This window comes from Strongylocentrotus purpuratus, unplaced genomic scaffold, assembly GCF_000002235.5.
Source record: "Strongylocentrotus purpuratus isolate Spur 01 unplaced genomic scaffold, Spur_5.0 spur5_scaffold_8, whole genome shotgun sequence".
Lineage (NCBI taxonomy): Eukaryota > Metazoa > Echinodermata > Echinoidea > Camarodonta > Strongylocentrotidae > Strongylocentrotus > Strongylocentrotus purpuratus.
Window position 1 is genome coordinate 15,346,285 of NW_022145614.1, and position 13,544 is coordinate 15,359,828.

The 13,544-nt window shown below is 39.8% G+C and overlaps 1 protein-coding gene across 1 annotated transcript; it reads right to left on the reverse strand.

The window, feature by feature from the left end:
- Positions 1 to 250: 250 nt before the first annotated feature.
- LOC105446865 (interferon regulatory factor 4-like) lies at positions 251 to 10,730 on the reverse strand. The gene is made up of 4 exons (XM_030975657.1): positions 10,633 to 10,730; positions 5,839 to 5,971; positions 2,057 to 2,246; positions 251 to 765 (listed from the first exon to the last, which is right to left on the reverse strand). The coding sequence occupies exons 2-4, from the start codon at positions 5,967 to 5,969 to the stop codon at positions 583 to 585; spliced, it is 504 nt and encodes a 167-aa protein (XP_030831517.1). The 5' UTR covers positions 5,970 to 5,971; positions 10,633 to 10,730; the 3' UTR covers positions 251 to 582.
- Positions 10,731 to 13,544: the final 2,814 nt, after the last annotated feature.

The window sequence follows — 13,544 nt, forward strand, 5'->3', positions numbered from 1 at the left end:
GTGCTGATTGTGATTTTAAGGGTTTACTTCTTCATGCGGACATCATGCAAAGATATGTTTTTCTAGTATTCAAAAGAATCATAATTATCTACTTTTAATATTGTTTGGGAGAGGGCAAATCTAAGCTATATTATCCCACATGTTACGGACCACTTCTCAGCTCAGATTTGAGTATTACATGCCTCTGATCATTGTATTTAGTGAATAGTACTGGTTGAGCTTGATAGATCAGACCAAAATATGAAATTTAGTGACATATTTTTTTAGATCAATTTATGTTTACAACTCCACAGCACTGATTGCTAACTTACAATGCACATGCTTTCTTAGCAGTCAAGTAAAACCAACCAACAAATCTAATTTCATTATGTTTTTCTTCTCACTTTTACTTCATAGCTTGGACACCAAGTGACCAAATACTTTAGACTCGTTTCAATTAGTAGGAATAATTTTGAAACGAACGGCTCTCAACGTGACCTGGGAAATGTATCTTGATGTAGGAAGAGATGTAGATTTATACGTCTTGAGAGACTAAGTGTAGGGGATGTGTGGTAGGCAGAGGGAGAGAGAGAGAGAGAGAGACTAACTGTTCTTGGGATGGAGCTTGTAAACCCGGTAAGGTTCGGGGATATCGAACTGGGTCTTCTCACGAATCTCTTCGATGTCCGGGAGTTTGTTGAGGGCGGTACGAAGACGTGTCTTCCAGACCGCCGGCTCCGGCTCCATGATACCCTCCTTGTATTTGCCGGTATTACGCGACCACAGCTATGAAGCAAAAGAGAGAAGAAAAACATAACAAAATTAGATTTGTTGGTTGGTTTTACTTGACTGCTAAGAAAGCATGTGTATTGTAGCAATCGGGGGACCGACGGCTTTGGGTCATCTCCGAGGGACTTTGTAGTGACGACTAATGCCTTACCAAAGGGCACTGGCGCATCGAATGAGCACTTTTTTTTTGTATTCGACCCCCCCCCCCCCCCAACCCTTGAGCAAAAAAAAAATAGGGTAAAATTGTGGCTGCCATCTTCCTTTTTTTTGCCGGGGGGGGGGGGGGGCCCATGCCCCCTCGGCGTTAAAGGTCGGCCCACCCTACGTAAATAATCATTTCTGATTGATACACCTCTAAAAAAAAACAATTACACACAACTTACTTCTTAAGTTGTTTGTTCTCACACTATACCATTTGATTCAAGGGGTTCTATAGCTTGTCTTTGACCCTCTATGAACATGTAAAAAGTCATTATATCGTTGCGATTTTCATGTGTTACCAATATTTATCTTTGCATGATCATTTTTTTTAACTCTATGTATCATTCATGAGATAAAGTACTCGTTCCCTGGCTTCATAATGAGTTTTTACTGGTTTTCTTTTCAATATATTTTTTCCATTTATTGTCCCATTTATATGATGCTAGTCTCCTTCCCAGACGTTTATATTTTTCCAGCTATTCAGCCCAGATATATGCAATGTTTACACTTCTCCCACATACATAAAATTGTTTACATGTCTATAACTTCACTCTTTCTCTATATAGTAAATATTCAATTATATTTATGCTGGAAATATTGAATGCATCGTTCTCCATTGCATCTCTGTCTCCCCCCTCTCTCTTCTTCTCTTGCTCTGTCTCCCTCTGTCTCTGCCTCTCTCTTTTTCTACTATCCTCTCCCTTTCCCGCTTCTGGCTCTTGTTCTCCCTTTTTTAAATCTTCAAATGTTCCATAATTTTCTCTAGCTCTTCCCTTTGTACCGGTATTCTTATTTCACCACTACCATGTTTCCTGACTATCCTGTCTCCTTCCAAATGCATGCATTCTGATTCCTCATTCATCCCTCTGTCCAGCTCATGTATTTTTTACATGACTATACTCCGTCTTCTCTACATCTATCTACTGCCATACTTTCTCTCTCTCTCTCTCTCTCTCTCTCTCTCTCTCTCATCTCTCCATATGAGATCCTTTTTAAAAAAACTCCAGACCACCTCATTCATATTCAGTGACAAATTCATATCTTGTTCTTTAGAAATTCTTAAGTTTGGGCTTGCAAAAGGACCTACCATGAATATCTTAGCGTCCTCCTGAGGGTCATAGTCGTGTTGGCCAGCTAGTTTTGAGGGAATCTTGAAGAGCGTCTTCTCCTTGTCAAGCCACTGCAGACCCTTGACCTTGCCACTGTCGATGCAGCCGATTAGGAACAGCCGTAGTAGTTGCATCTTGCGCGCTGGCGACTGGTTCTCTACAAGGTCACTATAGGTGGGTGGGTGAGAGAAAGAACGAAGACGAGAGTGAGTGAGAGATAGAAAGAGAATAAAGAAGTGTGTGAGAGAGAGAGAGAGAGGGGGGGGGGGGAAGAGACAGAATAGGTAACATATATATGGATAGATATGTATAAATAATTTTATCGTGTAAGCCCCACTGGCCAGAATTCACAAAGGAGGTTTGTCGACAAACCTAGGTTTATGTGCGTCATATGACACGTTTCGATGCGTTTCAGACCAAGGTTCAGACAAACCTTGGTCTGAAACGTGTCAAAACGTGTCATGTGATGCACATAAACCTAGGTTTGTCTCTGCCTACATGTATGACAGCTTTCTGAATAAACATTACTGATAGCCTGTAACAAAAAAAATATCTCTGTTTTTAATGGGGCAGATAGCCAGATATCTATACTGAGTTTGATTTTAATCTTTTTCTTCATCATGGGGTGTACCACTCACCATGGCCTTTCAGATAACCACAATGATCCACACCTGTGCGCTACATATTAAAACAAACATTGGAACATGTTGAATCTATGTAGGTTGTGTTTGAGACCAAGAGACAACTAAATCCTTTTTTTTTTAAATCTCTTTTCCACGCCACACTCCAAAAAATATTGGGCAGAAACTTGCCCAATTTTTACCCAACATGAGGGCAATTATGTGTCCAACCAACTGTTGGGTAATTAAAGATTTTGCATGACTTAATTACCCAGTGTTGGATAAAAAGAAAATACTCAACTTTTAACTAACAAAAATTCACCCAATTCTCACCATAATGTGTAGCATATTAGACACTAGTTGGTCAAATAAGTTGGATGAAATATTATATGTTTGTTTGTTTGTTTATTTATTTTTATTTCTGCATTTTCAAAATGAAACATAATCATATACATAAAGTAACAAATATTTCTTCATTTTACATGATTATACATTTTTAAGTACATTGAATAAGATGCATACAAACACAAATATAATTTCAATGAAAAAAAAGGGAAAAAAGAAAGATAAATTACAGAAAATGCAGGAGACCGCCATCATGAGCGGTAAGCTTGAAATCGATGGCGGCCTCGAGAGAATAGCGGCAAACTCTTAAAAAATATAGTTGTACACACGAAATTGATCAAGTGGGTGCAGTGAAAGTGCATGTGCAAGTGCGAATAGGGTTCTGGTATATAATGTTTATAATACAATACTATTGTATTTTAAGAATTAATAAATTAAAAATATATTCGAATTAAGAGACGAAGTTTAATGAATAACGATTTTGTATGAGGATATAATGTGACGTTTTAGTGTCGCTTTAAAAGAATAAAGGGTCGAGCATGATTTAATTAGTTGAGATAAATTGTTCCATAAATCGGGGCCATGGTGTCTGATTGATTTATGTGTAATCAACAATCTGGGGTTAGTTAAATGAAAATTCTCAGAAATACGAGTTGGATAAGAATGAATTGTATTATTATGAACAAAAAAATTATCGAATGAAGGTGGCAGTTGCTTATTCATGTATTTGAACATAAAAATTGCAACTTGGAGAGTATGTAAGTCAGTGACTTTTAAGGTTTTTAACTTAAGAAATAATGGGTCTGTATGGGCTAAAAAAAGAGATCCAGTACAAATACGCAATGCCCTTTTTTGTAATAAAAGAATTGAATTAAGTTTGGTTACACCACAATTTGCCCAAACAATATTACAATATGTTATATATGGAAGTACTAGTGTGTTATACAATAAAAATAACGTAGTATGGGGCAAAAGAAATTTTAACTTATTTATTATTCCAACACTTCTCGATATACACATAGATACATAATGTAAGTGATCATTCCATGTTAAATTTTCGTCAATAAAAACTCCTAAAAACTTTAATGTCCTTTTTTGTTCGATTGCCATATTATCAATTTTAAAATTAATACGGAAATTAGTCAAATGAGAATTATTGTGTTTAAAGTGCATAAAATGTGTTTTTCTTATGTTTAATGAGAGCTTATTACACTTAAACCAGTTCGAAACTTTGTGTAATTCACAATTTAAAATATTCACTAATGATTCTAATTTCTTATGAGAGCAAAACATATTTGTGTCATCTGCAAAAAGAATAAATGACAATAAAGAAGATGTGTTGGATAAATCATTTATGTATAAAAGAAATAACAGTGGGCCTAAAATGGAGCCTTGGGGAACGCCACAATTAACGGAAAGTAAATCCGAATTAAGACAGTTAAAATTAACATATTGTTTTCTATTTGTTAAATAATCCTTAAGATATGAGAGGACTTGGCCCCGAATACCATAAAAAGAGAGTTTTTTTAGTAAAATATTATGATCGAGCGTATCAAACGCTTTACTGAGATCTAAAAAAATACCAATTACGTGTTCTTTATTTGCTATGGCATTAGTAATCTTATAAATTTGTACTAAGGCCAAGTCAGTGGAGTGATTTTTCCTAAAACCATATTGATTTAAATTTAATATTTGGTGAGTATTTAAAAAATTGATTAACCTATTATAGACAATTTTCTCTAAAACTTTAGATATGCTAGGAAGAATAGATATTGGACGATAATTACTAATTTCATGCGAATCATCTTTTTTAAAGATCGGAATTACCTTCGCTATCTTAAGTAAATCTGGAAAAACACCTTGCAAAAAAGACTGATTAATAATATGGCTAAGTGGACTTGCAATAACATGTATTATTTGTTTTAAAAGTGATGTACTAATTCTATCACAACCTTGAGCTTTGGACATGTAAAAGGACATAAGGGCTGCGGCGGGACTCGAACCACGAACCTTGTGATCCATAGTCCTGTGACATATCCACTCGACCACAATACCTCTCATACAAGAAAATAACCATATTGTTGAATAACAATATTGCCCGACTTACGTTTGCCCAGTTACATCTGCCCAACTTATATCTGCCCAACTTATTTTGAACATTTAATTGGGTAAATATGTTGTAGTAAATGGTTGCGAGAAAATAACCCAAATGTTAGACAAAAATGGCCCAACTTTAAAATGCCCAATAACATTACCCAATTATTTCATCAGTTACTACATAGTTGGTAGGAAATAAACCAATTGTTGGACGATATTTGTCCAACATCGATTTGTCAAGTAACACCTACCCAACCTATATTTTACATTTCATGAGGTAACTTCATATAGTAAATGGTTGGGAGAAAATAACCCAATTATTGGACAAAATTTGCCCAACTTTTTTTTACAGTGCATCCGTTACAAAAACAATGGCCAGCTCAATTTCACAGGATAGTTTCGCATTACTAACCCGAAAAAGGCTCATCATCTAATAAATTGAATGGCACCTGTACATTCGACCTAATACATGTAAGAGCATTGGACTTGGAGGCTAGCTATTACGAAAGCAGTATTATTCTATTCTCGTCAGACTCTCACTATACTACCGTCTACAGGCCACTCTGGTTTTAATATTCTCTGCAGTCTGTGGCATATCTAATACACGTGTTTTGTTATTTTGTATGTTAAAGGCAATGTGTACAAATCTCTATATGAAATAGAAGCTGGAAAAAAATAGAGAAATTCTGGGTATATACTCAGTGCTGAAGACTGGATTTTCACTCATTAAGGAATAAGGTTGCAGATGAAAGTCAGAACATGCCAAGGTGAGGTCGTGGTAGTTCATCTGTGAGGAGTCGATGTCACGGTTGTCGTTGCACTGGTGCATTGCTTTTTCAGAAAAGAGAAAAAAAAGAAAAAAAAAGAAAAAAGCACATGAACAAGAAAGTCTTCCAGATGCAATGGCTGGTTGGACGGGAATGATGATCTCCACTTCAGGGGCGGATCAAGGGTAGCAAGGGAGGGGCCATAGATTGGACCCACTACGTGAGAAAATTTGTAAATCGCACCGGCCAATATTTCGCTCGGGAGTGGGCTGGGGGGGGGGGGGGTGGGGGGGGGGGGGGTAGTGGGTTTTTGTTTTTGTTTTTGTTTTTGCCCCCCGAAAATTTGAAAATCGCGCTGCCGATATTTTGCTCAGTGGGGAGGGAAGGGGGGGGGGGGGGAATAGTGCCCACTATTTTAAAAAAGGTAAAATTTACGTGTTTTAATCTGTTTTTTGGCCAGGGGAGCCCCCCCCCTCCCCATCCCCCCTCGATCCGCCACTGCTCCACTGTGAGGTCCCGGTTTTCCCTGTGTCTTCCGGCAAGACATGCAGTCACCAAGTATCTCAAATACGACTTACGTGTAGGTTCACTTTGATTGCCTTACTGATAAGGTCACTCATAGAAAACACACAAGGTCGCTGTGGCACAGGGACATGTGCCTTCCTAGAAAGATTATTTGGACGAACAAATTTCTTCTTAAAGCCACACTGTACTACTTGTTGCCTCTATATAGAAAACAATACCTAATCAGTGACCATTGGTTCCCATGTTCCTCTTTTTCTTATGTTATCCAAGAGCTGAGTTGATGAGATAACCACCTTTCCAGTGACCTTGCAGGGTGGTCTAATCCCTCCTTTAAACTAGTTCAGATAAGCTTTAAAGTAGCTGTGCGAAGAAATATCACAAAATGGGCAAATTATACATTTAATGAAATCTTATATCATTGAGAACATTAGTCAATTGCTTTAGAATTGTGTAAATATCAATTAAACCCTTCAATAATCATTTTCCACGACACTTCTCAGAACTTCAAATCCTGGTTTGAAATTGAAATATACCGGTACTGAATCATGACGTCACACTTGGGACAGGGAACCGAAGCGCTAGTTTACACGTGCAAGGTTGCATAGTGAAAGTGGACAATTTCTCGAATTCATTTGCATAATGTAAGAATGACTAATGCATTTTGATTATTCCGCATATCTTGCTATTTTTTTTGGTTTGTTGAGACGCATCGTATGAAGGTGGATGATGATTATGATGATGATTTTCAATGCACAGCTACAATCGCTATTCTGTTATCAATCCTGCATGAGACTGAAAATCATTATAATGCAGTGCAGCTCTATTCACGATGTAGATTTGAAGGTTTGGGTCCCGGATTAATTCGTCTATGATTTAATCTGCTTGAAATTTGCGAAGAATGATCCCCCAAATCCAAGTTGTCTGCACCCCTCAAACCAGCAACTCCGCCATCAACAGGCAAATCGAGGCCGTCTCCCGCCCGTTCGTGCAGATAGGCCATGACTTGCCCTGCAGCTGCACCGTAGACGCCGTCTTCTCCTCCAATTTCATCTATCCTACCTCCCCTTCATCACTATCACTGTCACTTGCTGTGAAGCTGTTTTTATCAATTTTGATGTCTAAATCAAGTAGGACTTCCTCCTCAAGATCGGACTTAATACCTGGATTACATTTCGCCTGCGATTAGTCTACGGGGCCCGTATCCTGCCCGTATCCCCTTTTCCGTGCGGCCTCAGTGGGGAGGCAGGAGGCGGCCGTGAGATTTTCGTACGGATTCACGGGCTCTGCGGTGACTACGATTTTGTTTCGCGGGGAGTTAAACAAATTTGAAAAATCGTAAGCCCGTAGACATGTCGTAGGTGGCATTGCACAATCCCCGCACGGGCATTGCGTGGAGGCCTCACGCTGATCGTGCAGCAAACACAAGATTTTAGTGAACATGGGGGCAACAGACGCCGAAAAAACGGCACGGAGGCTGCACGGTCACCGCGCCTTCCACGCGCAACCTCTGTACGGAAGCTGCACGAGCTGCGTACGATTTCCGTGTGGAGGTTGCAGAGACTGCACGGGTGTTGCAATAAAATTGCACGATTTCCGTACAATCACCGAGCAGCCTCTGTACGGATGTGTCCCGGTCTGCCCCCGAGGGCCAATACAAGAAATGGCACGATGCTCATAGATAATGTAAACACAAACATCGTAGCCTCCTACGATGCCCCCCAAATCGCACGAAAAATCGAAGACCAATTTATCGTGCGGCGCCCAGGCCGAATGTAATCCAGGCATTATGATGATTGAAATTTGTATGTTTTGCAACGTCTATATGGTTGTACATACAGCTGTGCGAAGCCTAGCCGGCGACCAATTGTGACGTCACGTTTCTTGGCAGTACATGGAAGGTTGTTTAAGGACGAACAAATGGTAGCACTTTGATCAGTTTAGTTTAGCCTCCCCTTTACCAATTATACACAAATGATTGACTTTAGATACAGTTTTAATCCCTCGCACAGCTACTTTAAGGGGATTATACAGGCACCTATTTATAGACTGGTGAACTTTATGGAGTGATGGCTATAGTTAAGGTTCCCTGATTTCTTGGCAGGAAAGTGGAATAATCTACAATAGGATCTACGAAATGTGCACAACGAACTACAGTACAGAGGCTAATGTATGCCTGAAAACATGACTGCATTTGATTCCATCTTAGTCTGAGTCTGCATGTCCACGTCCATCTTGTCCACTTGATGTTGGTGTAGTGATGTCCCTGGTGGTCGTTCATGTTGCCTGGTACTTAGATCTTCGTTGATTACGGCTCACACCAGGCGCGTACGCAGGGGGGGGGGGGGGGGGGTTAACCCCTCCCTTGAGTTTTTTGTGTGTATATTTTGTGTATGTTTTTTGTGAACCCCCCCCCCCCCCCTTTTGAGTTTTTTTTTTTTTTTTTATTAAAAAAAAAAAATTATGCCAATGGCTGATATGACCTTACCCCCCCCCCAACGGAACAAAATGTCAAATTTTCAATTTTCGAGACCAAAAAAGAAGAAAAAAGGGTCCTCTTACCCCCTCCCCCCGTCGTTGCGAGTCGTTGCGATTTTTTTTTGGACTCCAAAAAAAAAAAAAAAAGTGTCTGCTTACCCAAAAGTCAACCAAGTAGCCATTTCTTTGTAAGTTCAGAACAAATTCTGCTCACTCGAAACGAAATACAGAATAATGCCCTACTCATTAATTACTCAAAGAGGCCTGCACACGTACGTGTGACGTGTGCGAACGGAAGTCTCCCCTCCCACAAGGTGTGTACGAATGGGGTTTTCCCCTTGCCACTCTCCGGAGAAATCTGAATGGTTGGTGAATCCGACCACCTGATTGGTCGAGCCATTCCGCGCCTAGCAACACGGCCGGCGTCCGCGACTCTGATTGGATGAGCTGTTCCTCGGCTCATGTTAACTCTGATTGTTTTTAAGTTCCACCATCTCAGCGCAGCCGCAAAGGAATAAGTATGCAAATTTATGACGTAATCCAAACGGCACAAGCCCGAAATCCCAATTTCCCACCATGTCCAAACAGGCCCCGCATGCAAAATGACAAACATTGTACACATGAAACCAAATTACACACAGAAAAAGTAGTACGAATAGGCACAAAAACATCGGTAATTCTACAGATTCTGGCTAGATTAGTAAAAAAAAAATTCCAAAACATTCTAAATGAGCCTAAAATGACTAAAACGCGGACGACTCACGGCTAGCTAGCTAGCCGCGTAGGCTTCCGTCGCCAAAGCATAGGCACACTATTTTTTTGTCTCGTGAACCAGCGCCGCCATTAACACAGTCAGAAAAAGGATAGTGTTGTCCTGAAAAAAACGCCTAAAATTCCCCTTGAACTAGTTATTCTGCATCAAGAAGGTTTGTTGGATTATTTTAGTGTCTATTTAAGAGCAATTTCCTTTTAGCACATTATTTCTGGAAGTTTTTACTAATCTGGCCAGAACCTGTAGAATTACCAAAACATCAAAAGCACCCACCCCTAGAAAAAGACCGAATTTCACAGCAGCATTTCGGACGCAGTCCTACCCAGCCCCCTCCGAACCCGTCAGCACTTTCTGCTGAGTGGCGCAAATAAAACAACCTCACAACGAATGCCGGGCGGGACTACGCGCGAGTTAGCCCGTTGCCTTCACCCGTGAATTTTTTTCCCCTTGTGGAGCTTGGAGCCAAGTATTGAAACACTTTACTTTTCATAATGTGAGTGAAACCTTAAAGAGCTAAACATTAGAATGAAGGACCTTGACTTAATGTGCTTAGAAAGGAACTATCTATTTCTACAACTCCTAGTCTTGATTTTGCACATAGGCCTACAGTCTAAACTGTGCTTACGTGATACCAATGGATTACAGATTTACTACAATATTTACTTGTACATTTTGAACGCCCTTGTGCGAGGGAGCGTAGCGACCGAGCGAGAAGATTTTTGAATGTTTATTTTTCTTAACGCTGCACTCTTGGCCCCTCCAGAGCCTAAACATGTTGCAGTCTTTAGTCAGTATTTGCTATACATTTGTTCTTTGCACTTTAAAAAAAAAAAATCCGGGGGGACGTGTTCCTCCCTCGTCCCCCCCCCCCCCTCCAGGATCGCCGCCCCTGGACGTACGCAAATGAAGTAGATTTGGGATATCTAGTTGAATACCTTGCTGTTCATACTCACCGGAATTGCTATAATTATGTTATTTTTCTCCAGTATCACACGTCTGTTCAGTTCACAGATTCCTGGCCTGTCTGGGGGGTCACGTTCTTGCAGCGCATTAAATAGACTGTGATCATTTAGACTGTTAATGGCTGACATATTTGTTTTCATTAACGGAGGATCTAGGACATATTATTATGTATGATCTTTGTACATTTCCATTTCATATCGCGGGCGCGGGAAGCAAACAATTCATGGAAAGGGTGTTGGGTATAAAACGAACTGTGACCAATGAGATGTCAGATATGAAATACGAAACGTATAGGCCCGAATTCACGAAGGAGGTTTCAATAATTAACCCATGGTTAAAATCTTCATTTACATTTATGACTCGCAAAGATAATACTAAAGTAGACTGTGACGGATGTCTACTTCGGACACAGTAGGGGCTTTCCGTTTTTAGTCGATGACGTAATGGCCCCCCGCGTGCGTTTATTCAATTTCTCCTTTTTTCACTACTTATGTTATTCTTTGTTTATTATTCTATCATTGTTATAATCTTTCATTTTCTCTTTCTGTTCTTCGTTTGTTATTCTTCATTTTTCCATCTTTCATCTTCTCTTCTATGTGATGTGATGGTTATTTTACCTGACTGCTAAGGAAGCATAAATGCTTGTAAGTAAGCAACCAGACGGCCGACGGCTTTAGGTCCTCTCCGAGGGACCTGGTAGTGAGGATTAATGCCTTACCAAAGGGCACTAGCGCATCGTCTTGGTTTCGAACCCTGGTCACCGGATTACGAGACCACTGCTCTACCGACAGAGCTATCGCGCCTCCTTTTATTTCCATTATTTATTCTTTATCGTTTTCTCTTTCTTTCTTTCCTGATGTTATTCTTTGTTTCTTCCTTCCCTTCTTATGTTATTCTTTGTTTGTATTTTTCTTGGTTTCTTCCTTCTATCACCATTTCTTATTTAATGCCTTGTTTTTATCATTCTATCACTTTCTCTTTCTGTCTTTCCTTTCTGATTTACGCGGCGATGTAGCAAGCTGACGTCCTTTTGACGACGGGGTACGAGTTTTCTGAACCTCAAATCGTGGATGAACGCGTTCTCAAATTTGGCCTGATGACGTTAGACGACCCTACGCATGCGGAAATCGCCGAAATGATGTCCCATCTTTGACGTCGTCGATATGGACGTGACAACGAAAAGGCCCTAGTATCTGAGAATCACTCACCGGAGGTATTTGAGGGTAGTTCATCCTTTGGTAAGCCTTTCAATAAGTTGTATTAGGTTCAGCGCAGTGCAAGAAGAGAGCTCTGCTTGGCAGTACAGTCCATCCTTAGCCTTAGAAGTGGAATGCCGCCCTCTAAAGGCGAGGGCAGCATTTAGCGTCTGCCACAGTATCTTGCCTTGTGCTCGTCTAAAATACTGGACTTCTGATTGTATACGCTAATTTTAGACCATGGGTTATCATGACGTAAATGAGGATTTAAACCATGCCCGGATCAAATGTAAACCTCGATCCTTCGTGAATTCGGGCCAGTCTACGTCATGTTAAACATATAATTCCCCCCCCCGTACGTTGACAGTCAATGTAACGTCCAAAATGGGTGAGATTTTACACTATTTTTTACATCATTTTTGTTATTTCTTCATATTTTATTGAAGTTATAAATCTTGGTAACAATAATAGAAATAATTCTTCCGATGATTCTACTTGTCTCTATGACCATTATTTCTGTCCTTTGTTTTGTTTTACTTTTACCTGTTATAATGTGTTGAATGTTGAAATGTTGAATGTCAAAATGATTTTTGTAAGGGTTCACTTCTTGGTGACCTAGTGCAAAGATGCGCTTTGATTATTTACTATTCATCTTTAAAAGCTTGATAAGGGCAAATCCAACCATGTAGGAATTTATTCCTTGAAATGCTAGAGCGCCGTATGGCAGCCATGCTAAAGCCAGGGTAGAAATCGGGAGCGCCAAGAGGGTCAAATCTGACTGACATGAGCGCTATACAAGAACCCATCATTATTATTTTTATTATTATATTATCCCACTTGTTATTGACCACATCTTAGCTCAGATTTTTGTATCACATGCATCTGAATATTATATTTTGAGTCATTAGTCCTGCTTGAATTTAATGGATCAGACCAACATATACAATTTTGTAACATATTTTATATCAATTTATGTCATTACAACTCCACAGCACATGGTTGCGTATGGGACATCAAGTGACCAAATACTTTAGACCCGTTTTTATTAGTAGTAATAATTTTTAAAAGAACGGGTTTAACATGACCTGGGAAATATCTATTGATGTAGGTAGAGATCTAGATTTATCCGTCTTGAGATACTAAGTGTAGGGGATGTGTGGCAGGCACAGAGAGAGAGAGAGAGAGAGAGAATTTGTTTTATAAATTTGTTGTAAAAAGAAATTAAAGAAAAGGGTAGCACTAGAGCTCCAAGTAGTGGGCATACACTACTAAGGAACTTTGCGAAACAAAATCTGGTTATAACGGTAAACTTTTTGATAACAGTTTTAATTTTCCCTTCTTGTTGTTTATTTGTTTTCATTTTGTAAGGGCTCGGGTCGCCCCAGGGACCCAGCTCAATGAACTTGATAAAACCAGGTTCCAATATAACACATGTGCATCATAACTTCTCTTTTTAGGCTCTCCCTCTTCCTTCCATCCTGCATCTTCATCTTCAAGGATCTCCGCCAACCTGACATTTTCGCTCCCTCTTGTCTCATCTCCCTTTTCCTCATCTCTGTCTGTCCCCCTCTCTCTCCCTCCCTCCGCCTCGCACACACACACACGCACTCGCAAACACACACTCATTTCATTCAAAAGTGCACAAACAGTATTTTCACAATTGCACAACGCCTCACTAAAGAAACTAGTCTTTGACTCAAATAGAG

Coding starts and splice junctions, on each gene's coding strand:
- LOC105446865 (XM_030975657.1), bottom strand. CDS start 5,969: ATGCACCAGTGCAACGACAACCGTGACATCGACTCCTCACAGATGAAC. Junction 2,247..5,838: donor AATCCAGTCTTCAGCACTGA/GTATATACCCAG, acceptor ACCCACCTATAG/TGACCTTGTAGAGAACCAGT. Junction 766..2,056: donor AGGACGCTAAGATATTCATG/GTAGGTCCTTTT, acceptor TTTGCTTCATAG/CTGTGGTCGCGTAATACCGG.